The sequence below is a fragment of the Podarcis pityusensis genome, assembly GCF_964106645.2.
Source record: "Podarcis pityusensis genome assembly, chromosome: 2".
NCBI lineage: Eukaryota > Metazoa > Chordata > Lepidosauria > Squamata > Lacertidae > Podarcis > Podarcis pityusensis.
Window position 1 is genome coordinate 114166802 of NC_138029.1, and position 16144 is coordinate 114182945.

Below are 16144 nucleotides of genomic sequence, written 5' to 3' on the forward strand. Positions count from 1 at the left end.
GGCGGCACCGCTTTGTGGCCAAGGAAGCGGATGGGGGTGGCAGAGGGTGCCACTGCACCCATGGGAACCACGCTGACAACCTCTAGCCGCACCAGTGCGACACAAAAGGTGCGAACTGTTAGGCGTGCAACTCAAAATGGCAAGCAGCCGAAGACCTACGGCAGCAAAGGTCGACAACGCGGCGCCTGAGGACCAACCCCCGCCCGGACTGTGTTTCAGCCCCCAACTTCCTTTTGCTGAAGGGCAGCCTGCAACTTCCTCTCTCTCTCTCAGGCCTCCCACTTTGCAGCACAAGCCCTCTCAGAAAACCTTTCCTCTCTCCTTCTCCACATGGTCTGTGCGAGTGTCAATGAGCTGTGTGGTTTCTCAGAGCAAAAGAGGAAGTTGCCTCCACATATATATTACAGACTGAAATATCTATATGCACACAGAGAAGGAGCAGGAGGCAGCAGCTGAGAAGGCGAGACATCAGTTCAGCAGAGAAGAAGTCGAGGGGAACCCTCCGAGGAAAAGGCAAAGAGGAGACCCATGGACCCCCAAGGTATCAGCTGCTGAGGAAACCATCTTAGTCCAGGAAAGAGATCGTAACTGTCCAGAGTGCAGGAAGATGGGAGGCTTGTGGTGTATCCAAAGGTGAACACTAGTATGGAAAAAGAGAGGTTTGGATGCAGGAAATGTTAGCGACCATAAAGCAGAGAGGAGCATATAACCAGCAGAGGCAACCAAGGCAGGGCAAGAGGAAATCTGGCAATACGTTGGGGAGAAGGAGCGGGGCAGCAGCCTGCAAAGGAGATCGTGGCTGGGTTGCCAAACCTTCAGCTGCACCATACCTTTAAAACACTTTCCCATCCCTCCCAAAGAATCCTGGGAACTATAGTTGACCCTTCACGGAGCTACGGTTTGGAGGGGGGTGGGAATGTGCTTTAGGCGCATGGTGTGTACACAGCCTTCGTCAACCTGGTGCCCTCCAGACTTTGTACTATGACTCCTATCGTCCCCTGACCATTGGCTAAGCTGGCTGAGGCGAGTTGTAGTCCAAAATATCATGAGGGCACCAGGTTGGCAAAGTCCGGCCTACCCTATCACGCTGGGAAACAACGGGAGACAGACCAACACCACCTGCGTCCTCACAGAGTTGTGGTGAAAATAAAACGGGGAGACGTGAGAGAGAACTGGGTACATCCTTGGAGGAATATAAATATCTTTTGGGTTAACAAAACGTGGGCTGCCGTTGTTGCATACAAAAATAGGTTTTTCTGGGACCTGGGAGCCTCTGTCTGAACGATTCCTAGCAAAAATGCCTCTGGTCTCTTGGGGAAAGTTGTTTTAAACATTTTTTTTATCTCATTATAAATCATTTCCTTTAACCTTTTTACCCGCCCACCACATATGGAAAAAAAAGTCCCCTACATTTCGAACATAAATCCGATTCTATTTTATATTTCTTAGCCAGTCTGCTCAGGGTTAAATACCAGCTATGAATCATTTTCATGTAATTTTCTTCCAGTGTGTAGCATGCAGTAAATTTCAAATCACTCTTCCAAAGGTTTAGATCTATATTATGCCCTATGTCCATTGCCCAGTGTATCATTGAAGCTTTTACCAGCTCGTCCTGTGTTTACAATTTATACATTTTAGACAATATAGTTTATCCTTATTCTGTAATAAATCTCTTTCAGATTTGGTCCAGAAACCCATTTTTCTTATCTAGTTTAAACATATCATGTAACTGATGATACTGTAACAGGTTCGTGAATTGGCTCCTTAAATCTTCCACCGATCTCAATCCGGATTCACTCCCTCAAACAAGTCAAGGAGTATTTTTAACAGTTGTTCACACTTTCTTTTTCCTTGGCACTAGACAAGATGGTCACAATCAAATCTCTGGTATTTAATTTTTCAAGAGCAAATGCAGTTGAGGTGGGAACCTAAATCTGGTCCTAGCAACTGGGGGTGGGGGTTGGCTTAAACCTTGCCAACATGCCATTTTCCTGATCTGAATTCTCCCCCTCCCTGATACTTACGTTGCTGTGCAGAGGGGAAGTTTTCCCCCGGTCCCCATTGCCTCATGTTTCCATACTCGGAACTCCAGCGCACTGAAGCTGTCACTTGTGCATGTGTTGTCATCTGCGCATGCACAAGGGCTGCCCAAACTGCACACACCTCTGCTCATCCACAGCTTCCGTTTTCTAATCGGAAGGAAGCGGGTTGTGAGGGAGCCAGTGTGGTGTAGTGGTTAAGAGCGGTGGACTCGTAATCTGGTGAACCGGGTTCGCTTCTCCGCTCCTCCACATGCAGCTGCTGGGTGACCTTGGGCCAGTCACACTTCTCTGAAGTCTCTCAGCCCCACTCACCTCACAGAGTGTTTGTTGTGGGGGAGGAAGGGAAAGGAGAATGTTAGCTTCTTTGAGACTCCTTCAGGTAGTGATAAAGCGGGGTATCAAATCCAAACTCTTCTTCATCTCTGCTGCATCACCCATGACAACCTCTGCATAAAAACCTACAAGGAAGGAGCACCCACAACTTCCCGAGGAAGTCCGTGCCACCATTATGTGCACACAACCTTATTCTGCTGAGAAAACAGCAGCCAATGCAAACAATTCCGTTTTGGGGTTTTTTTAAGCGTGGCTGGATTAAACCTCCCCTCCTCAGCACTGCAACTCCAATCTGAATTGCGGGTCCTGCATCTCCATTCGCTCATATACAGTGGTACCTCGGGTTAAGAACTTAATTCGTTCCGGAGGTCCATTCTTAACCTGAAACTGTTCTTAACCTGAAGCACCACTTTAGCTAATGGGGCCTCCCGCTGCTGCCACGCGATTTCTGTTCTCATCCTGAGGTAAAGTTCTTAACCCGAGTTAATATTTCTGGGTTAGCGGAGTCTGTAACCTGAAGCGTCTGTAACCTGAAGCGTCTGTAACCTGAGGTACCACTGTATATAAATATATGACATCCAATCAAGAAGCTGCATAAGGAAGTGGGCAATGGCCAGTTTCCAAGCTTTAGAAGAAGCAGCAAACTCAGCACCCATTTTCCTGTTGCCTACTGAAACCCCAGAATTCTGGCCTGTCCCTTCGCTGTAACCCGTGACACATTCACGCCATGCTTCTAAGGCCTCCCCACAAAGAATCCTGGGAACTGTAGTTCAGTAAGGGTCCTGGAGTTTGTAGCTCCATGAGGGCTAAACTATCATTCCCAGGATTCATTGTGGGGAGAGCTATAACCGCTTAAAGAGGTATCAAGGTAAAGGTAAAGGGACCCCTGACCATTAGGTCCAGTCGTGGCCGACACTGGGGTTGCGGCACTTATCTTGCTTTACTGGCCGAGGGAGCCGGTGTACAGCTTCCAGGTCATGTGGCCAGCATGACTAAGCCGCTTCAGGCGAACCAGAGCAGCGCACAGAAACGCCGTTTACCTTCCCGCCGGAGTGGTACCTATTTATCTACTTGCACTTTGACGTGCTTTCGGACTGCTAAGTTGGCAGGAGCAGGGACCAAGCAATGGGAGCTCAGCCTGTCGAGGGGATTCGAACCGCCAACCTTCTGATCGGCAAGTCCTAGGCTCTGTGGTTTAACCCGCAGCGCCACCTGCGTCCCTAAGAGGTATCGAAATATGCTTTAAATGTCTGGAGGAGGTGTGACTAAAGAAAAAACTGTGGGAGGGAAGTTCCATTTAGTGTAATTTCTCCCCTTTTCTGTCTCGCATCCCGAAGCATTTTCTTCAGCATGGCCAACGGTTGGGGGTGATGGGATTTGGAGTCCTCACGTGGTCTACCCCTACCTTAGAGTGTACCCTAAACCGGTACTCCCATCCCCCAGCTTTGTAAATGTCCCCCCTCACTTTCCCCACTACAGCTGTGATGCCTCAATTTGGTAGCTGCTGCTGCTTCTGCTGTTTACCTATCCATTTCCCTTTTGCAACTTTTGCCTTTGGGGGAAGGCAGGGAACAAAAAAACCGAGTCAGGAAATTTGGGCTAAGTTCCTCTTTGGTTAGCCAAACGACACTGCGAACCAAAAGCAAAGCAGTCTACAGAAATTGAAGCACATAACCGCCAGCACACATGCAAGTCAGGAAATTGTGTCGGAAAGAGGAAATGGCAGAAACTGGGAGACTCCAGAGATGTTCAACAGCCATAGTGAGATTAGGCCAGCGCCATTAATGTTCTCTTCTAGATGTCCACTGGAAACTTTTCTGTTTCAGAAGATCTATCCAGATGCCTGATTTTGTTCCATCTGCTCTTAAATTTGCTTCAGATGCTTTATTGCTTTTATATCTACTTAACATATTTCACGGGACACGGGTGGTGCTGTGGGTTAAACCACAGAGCCTAGGACTTGCCGATCAGAAGGTCGGCGGTTCGAATCCCCGCAACGGGGTGAGATCATAGAATCTTAAGAGTTGGAAGGGACCCAGGGGTCATCTAGACCAACCCCCTTTAGCAGGAATCTCAGCTAAAGCATCCATGACAGATGGGCCTCCAACCTCTGCTTAAATACCTCCAAGGAAGGAGAGTCCACCACCTCCCATGGGAGTCTATTCCACAGCCGAACAACTCTTACTCCACTCACCCTAGGGTTGGCATATTTCAAAAAATAAAATCCCTGACACTGGCAGAATTGCTGAGGTTTTTTTAGAAGGACCCCAAAATGGTTTGAGCTTTCTTAATAATAATAATAATAATAATAATAATAATAATAATAATAATATAATAATTTATTATTTATACCCCACCCATCTGGCTGGGTTTCCTCAGCCACTTTGGGCGGCTTCCAACAGAATATTAAAGTACAATAACCTATTAAACATTAAAAGCTTCCCTAAACAGGGCTGCCTTCAGATGTCTTGTAAAAGTCTGGTAATTGTTTTTCTCTTTGACATCTGGTGGGAGGGCGTTCCACAGGGCGGGTGCCACTACCGAGAAGGCCTTCTTCCTGGTTCCCTGCAACCTCACTTATCGCAGTGAGGGAACCGCCAGAAGGCCCTCAGCACTGGACCTCAGTGTCCGGGTAGAACAATGGGGGTGGAGACGCTCCTTCAGATATACTGGACCGAGGCCGTTTAGGGCTTTAAAGGTCAGCACCAACATTCTTAAGGAAACCACCAAAATTATTGAGCTTTTTTTGGGGGGGGGACTCTCCCCAAAATACTGATTTTAAGCTTTTGGAGCTGTTTCCACTGCTTTTTTTCCATCGCATTGCCATACATCCGGGTTTTCCCCGACATTTTGCTGATTCGACAAAAAAAACCCCACACACCATTTTTACACCTGAAAACCAGGACATTAATGACAACCATTAACTCTTCTCCGACTCCTAGGAGGAAAAGCTTTTGCAGTGTTAAAAGCCCAGCAGGAGGAATTCCTGGACTCCCTCAACAAGGTAAGGTGCCCTTCACATACCTTATCTTCTCCACCAGGGGTGGGGGGTGTTTAAGGCCAGGGGGCCACATTCCCTTCTAAACAAACTTCTGCAGGGCCGGATGCGAGTGGTGGGTAGGGCCAGAGGCCAAGGTGGGTGGAGCAACCAATGTCATTGTTACCTATATACAATTTCTCCCATCCAGGCAAACAGACAAGACATTATCAGAGTCCAAGGATGAATTCCAGCCAAACCACACACAAAAACCCCGCAATGAGGGTGCAAGGCAGAGTCAGCAAAGGGGCTTGGACTAAGAGAGGGGGTGTGGTGTGGGGAGAATCCTGGAGCCCAAATGAAGAGGCTTGGAAGGTTGCATTCAGGGTCCAGGCCTGAGATTCCCCACCCCAGAGCCAAGCTTTTTGACAAATAGTTCCACAGCTTTGTAGAAGGCGACTGTGGATAGCACTGACTGGCTAGCACATGTGACGTCACCGTAATTTGCACGTGGACCCGCAGAGAGTCCGGTTGCCACAGCGGTTTTACAGCTGCTTTAAAAAAAGGTTTTTGTTTCCCCATCCTCTCAAATAAGTTAAAAGGATGAATTGAGCAAGTAAGCAAGGCATACGGGGGGTCATTAAAGTTGAGGGGAAGGCACAGTTGAGCGGCAGAATACACACTTTGCATGGGAAAGGTGTGTGGTTCCAGCCCTGGCGTATCAGGTGGGACTGAGAAAGATCTGATGCCCTAGACAGCTGCTGCTGCCAGTCAGTGCAAGCAATGCTAAGCTAGGTGGACAAACGTTCTGACTTGACAGAAGGCAGGTTTCCTGTTAAATTATCTGAAATAAGCAGGGAGGAGCATAAGGGGAGGAGCGAGGCTGACTGAAGGATTAGCTTCACAGCATATATGCCTGGTGTGCAAAACTAAATCCGGGAGGAAGCAGAGCTCTTACACTGCGGTAAAGTCGTAAATAAGCCAGTCTTCCAGGTGGAGGTATCCGTTGCAAACCTAGCATCCAGAAATTTTCACCTGGTCGCAAACTGGACCCGAGCCGGTTGCAAAAACACGCCTGGGGAATTTCTAACATTGGCAACAACATCTGGGTACGCCAGGTTGACAAAGGGTGGCCTGCACTGACTGGCAGCGACTCTCTAAGGTTCATCCCCCACCCTTCAGCTGGCTTGATGTTTCCTGCTGTCTTGAGGGGTTGATTCCTGTTTTCCCTGGCAGCTGTTGTGCATCATGACATTACCTACTTCAGTCACTAGACGGCACTGGGAGCGGGTGGCACTGTGGTCTGAACTACTGGGCCTCTTGGGCTTGTCGATCGGAAGGTTGGCAGTTCGAATCCCCACGACAGGGTGAGCTCTAGTTGCTCTGTCCCAGCTCCTGCCAACCTAGCAGTTCGAAAGCACACCAGTGCAAGTAGATAAATAGGTCCCACTGTGGCGGAAAGGTAAATGGCATTTCTGGTTTCTGTCAGTGTTCCATTGTGCCAGAAGTGGCCACATGACCCAGAAAACTGTCTGTGGACAAACACCAGCTCCCTCAGCCAGAAAAGCGAGATGAGCGCCGCAACCCCATAGTTGCCTTTGACTGGACGTAACCATCCAGGCGTCCTTTTTTTACCTTTTTTACTGGACCTTACTGGATGTGTTCCTACCCTAATCAATATTTCCCACCTGCCTTTCTACAGGAATTTATGGATGACCCCAAATACAGCACTGACGAAGACCTACCTGACAAATTAGCAATATTTAAGAGTGAGTGCCATCCGTGGAGGACTTGAGGTTGCGGGAGGGGGTGTGGGATGGGGGGGGAATAAGCCCCATGTTGTTGCAGAAATGGGTAACAAAAAAATACTTTTAAGCTGCATCTAATTCTAGCCCTGCACAGAGGAGACCCCCCTGCATGGCAAGGGGTTGGACTAGATGACCATCGGGGTACCCTGCAACGCTACAATTTTGATAACAGACGTGACTAATTTAGGTCTGTTAATATTAACGGGCCTATTCTGAAGGTATACCCAACCAATATTCCTTTCTATGACAACGTGGTGCTTATTCCGAAGTACAGTGGTACATCGGGTTACAGATGCTTCAGGTGACAGACTCTGCTAAGCCAGAAATACTACCTCGGTTTAAGAATTTTGCTTCAGGATGAGAACAAAAATCATGTGGTGGTGGCGCAGCGGCAGCGGGAGGCCCCATTAGCTAAAGTGTTACATCAGGTTAAAAACAGTTTCAGGTTAGGAACGGACCTCCAGAACGAATTAAGTTCTTAACCCGAGGTACCACTGTAAATACATTCAGCATCAGGGCAACATAAATGAACTCCCATCTAACTCTGGGGTCATCTAGTCATGGTGGCAGAATGATTTACGCGAGTCCCCCCCCTTCCCCCCCCCCCAAAATGCAAAACTGCACAATGCCCATTCGGATTCTCCCCCCCCCCCCTGCATATAACACCCAACCTCTCACAACAAATGTAACTGATCTGTAGAAAACACAACCTGAAGGAAGAGAAGACACACGTACTTTTGTAAACAAAAGAAAATATTTAATAATGATGCGAAATCTGGGTGGCAAACTGGTTTTGCTTGTTTGTTTCGTAACCAGCCAGCTGCCAGCTGCCCAAACTAAGAAATATATTTTAAAAGAAAATAAAAAAGAATGGAGACCCCAGGCCTGTTTGCTGATTCCCAAGCCCAGGGGCCAGCAAACTTTTTCAGCAGGGGGCCGGTCCACTGTCCCTCAGACCTTGTGGGGGGCCAGACTATATTGGGGGGGGGGGATGAACGAATTCCTATGCCCCACAAATAACCCAGAGATGAATTTTAAACAAAAGCACACATTCTACTCATGTAAAAACACGCTGATTCCCAGACCGTCCGTGGGCCAGATTTAGAAGGCGATTGGGCCGGATCCGGCCCCCGGGCCTTAGTTTGCCTACCCCTGCCCAAGCCCCATCACCTAACACTCTCAGAGGAGTCATTTGGGGGTGCTTTGGACAGGGCAGGGGGGCTGAACTTTGGCAAGGAGCTGAATCACTGTAGCCAGAGGAGAAATTAATGTCTCAATCATATTAACTGTCCAGCGCCTTGTAAGGCAGTGTTGAGCTTTCCTTCCCTGGAGGCAACAGGAGCTGGTCCATTTTAGACTTCCTTCTTCCATTTCAGTCAAACCTCGGTTCTTGAACGGCTCCATTGCTGAGCGTTTCGGCTCCCAAATGCCGAAAACCCTGAAGTAAGTGTTTCGGTTTTCTAACCTTTTTCGGAACTCGAACGGCTTCCGAAGCGCGTTCCTCTTTTCCCCCCACTGAAATTGCCGAGAGCCCTTCGATTTTCGAACATTTCGGGAGTCAAACGGTCTTCTGGAATAGATTACGTTCGAAAACCGAGGTTCCACTGTATGCGGTTTTGTGATAGGAATTTTCCTCCTCCTCTCCTGTGTGTGAGGGGAGCACCCTGTTGCAACAGATCAATAAAGATCAAGCTTACTAGCTGCTTTGCTTCTCAATATTCTCTGGTTGGCCTCTGTTATCTTCTCCTACCAATAGGGAACCTATGTAAGGACTCTATATGGGCTCTTGGATACCCCATAAGGGAAAAGGGCAATTTTTGTTTACAACAGATTCTATCTGCACCGTACGTGTAAAGCAATGTCATGCTGCTTTAAACCATCATGGCTTCCCCCAAAGAACTCTGGGAATGGTAGTTTGCTAAAGGTGCTGAGAGTTGTTTAGGAACCACCCCCACCCCCCAATTCCACACAGAGATACAATTCCCAGAGTTCCCTGGTGTTATGTACTGAAGTTTTCACCCTGGGCCAGCAGGGGGATACTGTAGATAGTTTTCACTCAGGTCCACATATGCAAATAAGGGATTGAAAGTGCCGTTCAGTGATGGTATAGTTACAGAAAATGGTTACTGTTGCGTTGTAGTGGAGCTCTATATAAGCAGGCTGACTGAACCCTTCAGCTCAGTTGTGTTCTGGCCTGTGAATAAACAAGAGCTGTTTGAAGAATCGCTGTGTCGTCTGATATGTTCACCCACAACTTAACACTGGCGACGAAGTTGGGATTGACGGACATCAGAGCACAGCCAGATGCAGCCACCCTCTGAGCTGAGCTGAATCACTGAGATGAAACACTGAGCAAAATCACTGAACAGATCCAATTCAGAGCTGACCGTTCTGGCTAGAGTACTGTGTTCCATTCCATCCATTTAGGGCTTCTGCACATGCGTAACCCCTGAAACCTGGAAGTAACCCGTTCTGGTACTTCCAGGTTTCGGCGGGTCCGTAACCCGAAAAAACGCAACCTGAAGCGGCTGTAACCCAAGGTATGACTATATACATATAACAGAATAATCAGAGATTTAAAGCAAACCATCACAATATAGTTGATAAACAACAGCATCCAGCAATGACTATGCAAGGGCGTGGGGGTTATGATCAGAAGCCTAATAGATGTGATAAGGAAGGTAAGGGAACAGCTGAACATTGTTAAAGTAGAAGCAATGCAAGGAAGGAGAGAGGCTTAGGGAAGTGGAAGCTGGTAATTCATTCCTGCATATTATAAGCTTTGGGAATTTCAGGGCAGGTAATTAATTATATGTATTTATGAAGACATGAAATCAACACACTTAAAGAAAAGTAGAAAGCTTTAAACAAAAAGAAGAACAAGTCTGACACTAGACAAAGTATCTGCACCCTTCATTAATTGCTATTAATTAATTATTATTATTATTATTATTTTACCTGTCCTTCACGCTAAGGTCTGAGGGCAGGTTCCAACATTAAAACACAATATTGAAAAGCAAGTTTAAAACAACTTGCAACTTTACTAAGTCCTGCTTACATTATTAATATTTTTTCTGGTTCTCTAATAGTAAAATGGTTTAATTTTATAAAAGTTGTAAAAAGCTGTAAAATCAATTGTTTATAGATTTTTTAAATAGATTTTTAATACATAGATTGTGTATCGATTGTATGAAATAAAATTTATCTGTTTAAAGAGAAAGAAAAGAATGAGGCACGCCCGTTGAGCATATATCTAGTAAAAGCTTTTGGAGAGCTAAGACTAAAACCTCCATATTTAGTCACAGTATACCTTCAAGTACTAGATGCTAGGAACCGGAAATGAAGACCGAGTCCTTTCATTGCACCTTGTTTGTGACCTTCATAGGGGTACGTAGCTGGCCATAGTTGGAGACAGGTATTTCGGAGTGGCCAGACTTTGCGTCCAATTTAGCAAGGCGGCTATTGCACACTTACGTTAACCTGTTTGTTTTGTTTTTTTCTTTCTCCCACCCAGAGAAATACATGGACTTTGATCTCAATGCACAAGGAGATATAGGTGGGTGAATTGTGTTCATAGCACGGCTTCCTAGTTGTGTATGCACAAATTTCCGCACCAGACACATTCCTGCTCCCTAGTTCGTTAATTGTCTTTGTCTACAGCATTTTTAATGTTTTTGAAATATACTCGGAGTCGAGAGTGGATTTCATGCTCTTTATTCAGCTCATCGTGGTGAGGAAGAATGGAAGTTCCCCCAGAATGTCTGCTTTATTTACATTATTTACACAATAGGCCCCACGTGATTGGCTAATTCCGGGATTCCCCTGTAGGCCAATCAGGCTGCGGATTCACTTCCATCTGGAGCTGGATTGGGTGGCTCCTGTGGACCAATCAGACTGCTGCATTCTGGAGCCTATTGTTCTAGGACCAATCAGGCTGCTGCATTCTGAATCCTATGGTTCTAGGACCAATCAGACTGCTGCATTTTGGATCCTATTCAACTCAGTACATAACAGTTTTAATGTATTTTTAATCTTTTGTTGGAAGCCGCCCAGAGTGGCTAGGGAAACCCAGTCAGACGGACGGGGTATAAATAATAAATTATTATATTATTATCATTTTAGCGCACTCTATGGCAGTCCACTTTAGTTATACCGGTTTGCTGTCTCCCTTCCCCCAAGATATCATGGCCTTGAAGCGCATGCTAGAAAAACTGGGCGCAGCCAAGACCCACCTGGAGCTAAAGAAGATGATCACTGAGGTGACTGGAGGTATGAGCGAAACCATCTCCTACCGGGACTTTGTCCGTATGATGCTGGGCAAGCGATCAGCTATCCTTAAAATGTAAGTACCATTAACGCACAGTCTCAAATATATCAGATTTTTGCCCACGCAAAACTTGGGTTTGATTTCCTTACACCATCATCATCATCATTATTAAATTAAATTTGTATACCGTCCTATACCTAGAGGTCTCAGGGCAGTTCGCCACATAAAAATCACAATATAAAAACACAAACTACATAATAAAAACAAAACCAAAAACAACCCAGGAATCGCCCAACACATTTCACAAAAGGGCACTGGATGTCAGTCAGCCAAAGGTTGAAGGGGAACGTTTTTGCCTAGTGCCTAAAGATTTATAATGAAGGTGCCGATGAACCTCCCCGGGGAGAGCATTCCACAGATGGGGAGCCACTGCAGAGAAGGCCCCGTTCTTGTGTTGCCACCCTCCGGGCCTCTTGAGGAGGCGGCACACGAAGAAGGGCCTCAGAAGATGATCTCAGGGTCCAGGAAGTTTAATATGGAGAGAGGCGGTCCTAAAGGTATTACATGGAAGGCTGTGGTGTCTTAGCGATACAGTCATACCTCGGGATAAATACGCTTCAGGTTGAGCGCTTTCGGGTTGCGCTCTGCGGCGACCCGGAAGTAACGGAGTGCATTACTTCCGGATTTCGCCGCTCGTGCAGTCAAAATGACATCACGCGCACGCGCAGAAGCAGCGAAACACGACCCACGCACACACAGACACGCTGCCGCGTCTTATGTTCTGTTCGGGATGCGAACGGGGCTCCGGAACAGATCCCGTTCGCATCCCGAGGTACCACTGTATATGGCTTTTATTATGGCATGTAATAAACATGACGACTATGTTCTACTTTCACTGCTGGACACTGAGCATAAAGTGGAAGGGCTCACAATGTTAACTCTCCAATAGATCTTGCTCCCCCCATTAAGTTTCTATGAGAGGCCCTGAGCTGTACAGTGGTACCTCGGGTTACATACGCTTCAGGTTACATACTCTGCTAACTCAGAAATAGTGCTTCAGGTTAAGAACTTTGCTTCAGGATGAGAACATAAATTGTGCTCCGGCAGTGCGGCAGCAGCTGGAGGCCCCATTAGCTAAAGTGGTGCTTCAGGTTAAGAACAGTTTCAGGTTAAGAATGGACCTCCGGAACGAATTAAGTACTTTACCCGAGGTACCACTGTATAGCCTTGGATTCAGCACAGAGAGCAAGTCAAGTCTCTGTGTCTCTCCCCAGCCTAGTTCAAGACTACCAACTCCTTCACAGCCACTGGTCCCCTGTGAACTCGACTTCAGCTATTCAAACAACCAAAAAGTCTTGTGGTACCTTAATAACTTGGTGTAAGCTTTCATAGACTCATGCCCCCTTCATCAGATGCACCTGTAGAACCATTTGCAAGAAACAGGCAGCTATCATAGAATCATAGAATCATAGAGTTGGAAGAGACCACAAGGGCCATCGAGTCCAACCCCCTGCCAAGCAGGAAACACCATCAGAGCACTCCTGACATATGGTTGTCAAGCCTCTGCTTAAAGACCTCCAAAGAAGGAGACTCCACCACACTCCTTGGCAGCAAATTCCACTGTCGAACAGCTCTTACTGTCAGGAAGTTCTTCCTAATGTTTAGGTGGAATCTTCTTTCTTGTAGTTTGGATCCATTGCTCTGTGTCCGCTTCTCTGGAGCAGCAGAAAACAACTTTTCTCCCTCCTCTATGTGACATCCTTTTATATATTTGAACATGGCTATCATATCCCCCCTTAACCTCCTCTTCTCCAGGCTAAACATGCCCAGCTCCCTTAGCCGTTCCTCATAAGGCATCGTTTCCAGGCCTTTGACCATTTTGGTTGCCCTCCTCTGGACACGTTCCAGTTTGTCAGTGTCTTTCTTGAACTGTGGTGCCCAGAACTGGACACAGTACTCCAGGTGAGGTCTGACCAGAGCAGAATACAGTGTATCCTGGCATTGGTAATCTAATTAAGACATGCAACATGCTAAAAAAAAAAACCTTTCTCTCAATTTAACTTACAAGTGATGACTCTGCCCCACTACCGATTTCAATACAACCATCTCAGCAGCCTGCTGCTATAAAAGGTTTAAAGGCCTGTCTCTTCAACATACATTTAAGCTCTAATTATCGCTGACTGTATTTTTTTTGCATCTCGTTAAGGTTCAACTTCCACCTTCCAGTGTTCTCCTTTAAATACCTGTCAACTAAGATTTAACTTTGTGCATCTGACAAAGTTCCTGAAAGCTTGTGTTATAATAAATTTGGTTTGTCTTTTAAGGTGTCACAGTTGTTTTTGCTTGCCACACTGGAAAATCCAGCTGTTGAGTCTCTCTGTGGTCCCCCCTTTGGCCCAAAGTTAACATAATCAAGCCAAAATTTAACAGTGAGCTTGAGCCGTTAACTTAAAGGGCCCGGCCTGACCACTTTAGCAGTCCTTTTATATGCAGAATCCCATATTAGATATGAAAAGCAGCCTAGGGGTGGACCCCAATGATGAAATCTAGAATAACCCCCAATCCTAGAACAATTTTCCGGCCTCAGACTCTTGTTATCCTCAGGTGGAGTTCAGTTGTGACCCCCCCACACTCCATTACACAACACACCTGGTGGATTGCGGGGGAATTAACTGGTCCAACAGAGCTCGTTTTATTTTCTTAAATTGCCACCTGTCTGATTTATGAAGGGGCATCTCTTGTGAATTCATATTTCCTTCTTATTTCTGCAGAATTCTGATGTATGAAGAAAAAGCCAAAGAGAAGGATGAGAAGCCAGCCGGACCCCCGCCCAAAAAAATTATTGCAGATCTTCCTTAAAAGATACCTTTAACTACATGGTTGGGCTCTGGTCTCCAAGCTGTTCCTGGAGCTCTTCGTAAAGAGGAGAGCCTTTCTTTTTGAAAATGTCCTAGAATAAGGGGTTCGTTTGAAACTGTCTTTCTGGAGTCCTCCTATGGCAGAACTCTGCCTCATTGTGTGGTGGGGTGGGGGAGAAGGTATTTTCCCTGTAAGGTCGTATTTGTTGTTCTACTTTTTACTCGCTCCATTAAAATATATATATATACTAAATTCCTGTTACAACTGCTGATCGTAATGCCAAGAACAATGGTGTTTGCAATGTAGTCTTGTTCATGTTTACTCAGAAGTAAGCATATTCCCACTGTGTGCATAGCAGAGGCATAGGCAAACTCCGGCCCTCCAGATGTTTGGGACTACAATTCCCATCATCTCTAGCTAACAGGACCAGTGGTCAGGGATGATGGGAATTGTAGTCCCAAACATCTAGAGGGCTGGAGTTTGCCTGGCATAGCACAATTGAGATTCCTGTGCCACTTTCCCAGGTGTTTTTGGACTTCATTTCCCATCAGCCCCAAGAACTGCAATCCAGCGACTTCGTGAAGGCCAACAGCTTTCTCACCCTTGGGTATAGCCCTAGGCTGAAAATTGCAATCCTGTGCACCCGCCTTTGCCAACCGGGTGCCCTCCAAATATCCAACTCCCATCAGCCCCAGGCATATTTCTGGAAGGATTATAATAAATAATGGGACTAGTGCACAATTTGATTAAACACACACACACACACCTCTTCTACCCCACCGTGCACTCTGTGCCATCCCCAAATCTGCTCTTGAAAACCCTGGAGCATTTTATTTTTTACCCTGGCTTCTCAGATCGTGCAAATCTTTCGCCTTCTTACGTATTTTGTTAAACTGATTGGTCACTTTCTTTTAAAAAAACCAAGGTATCTCAAAGCAACATACAATATACATTTCCGAGCACAATTCAAAGTGTTGGTGCTGACCTTTAAAGCCCTAAACGGCCTCGACTCAGAATACCTGAAGGAGGGTGTCCACCACCAACATTCTGCCTGGACACTGAGGTCTAGCGCCAAGGGCCTTCTGGCGGTTCCCTCACTGCGAGAAGTGAGGTTACAGGGAACCAGGCAGAGGGCCTTCTCGGAAGTGGCGCCCGCCCTGTGGAACACCCTCCCTTCAGATGTGAAGGAAATAAGCAGCTATCCTATCTTTAAAAGACATCTGAAGGCAGCCCTGTTTAGGGAAGTTTTTAATATTTAATGCTGTATTGTTTTCAACACTTGATTGGGAGCCGCCCAGAGTGGCTGGGGAGACTCAGCCAAATGGGCAGGGTATAAATAATAAATTAATTATTATTATTATTATTATTATTTTAATATAAACGCACACACATCCATTCTAGATAGCATTAAAAAAAAACAAAGTGGTAAGGAGAAATATGAAACATCCTAAAAAAAAAAAAAATCAGGATTAAAACATCTCACCCACTCAAGGAGGCCACAGATAATTAAGAACCAAAGGCCTGGTGAAAAAAAGAAATGTTATGCGTACTTAAAACTGCACACCCATATATATTCAAACAGCTCCTAGGCACCGTTTAAGATTACATCCAGGATCACTGCCACTCTGGTCGGTTTGCTTTTGCAACGCGTTGCTGGAATTCAAACCTCCAATGGCCCCTATTTAAATAAATACAACCACTTTCTGCTTTGCAAAGAGTGAGGGAAAGAGGAAAGATCAGGAGCCGCCCCGCTATTGCACGGATTACGCCGAATTTCCAGACTCCCTTTGCAACACCTGCCCGTTGAACTCCCTCGAACCCCCGCCCGCCCGCTTCTCTGTTTTCGAACTCCCTTCCT

General features: G+C 46.3%; 1 protein-coding gene across 1 annotated transcript; it reads left to right on the forward strand.

The window, feature by feature from the left end:
* The first annotated feature begins 336 nt into the window (after positions 1-336).
* Positions 337-14538, forward strand: AIF1 (allograft inflammatory factor 1). The gene is made up of 6 exons (XM_080993414.1): positions 337-541; positions 5318-5379; positions 7055-7121; positions 10675-10716; positions 11340-11502; positions 14199-14538. Exons 1-6 carry the CDS (start codon positions 529-531, stop codon positions 14284-14286), a joined length of 435 nt encoding a protein of 144 aa, XP_080849540.1. The 5' UTR covers positions 337-528; the 3' UTR covers positions 14287-14538.
* The last annotated feature ends 1606 nt before the right edge of the window (positions 14539-16144 follow it).

Excerpts from the sequence above, each read along its gene's own strand:
- AIF1 (XM_080993414.1), top strand. Across the intron at positions 7,122-10,674 it reads CAAATTAGCAATATTTAAGA|AGAAATACATGGACTTTGAT; the intron begins GTGAGTGCCATC and ends TCTCCCACCCAG. Across the intron at positions 11,503-14,198 it reads CGATCAGCTATCCTTAAAAT|AATTCTGATGTATGAAGAAA; the intron begins GTAAGTACCATT and ends TTATTTCTGCAG.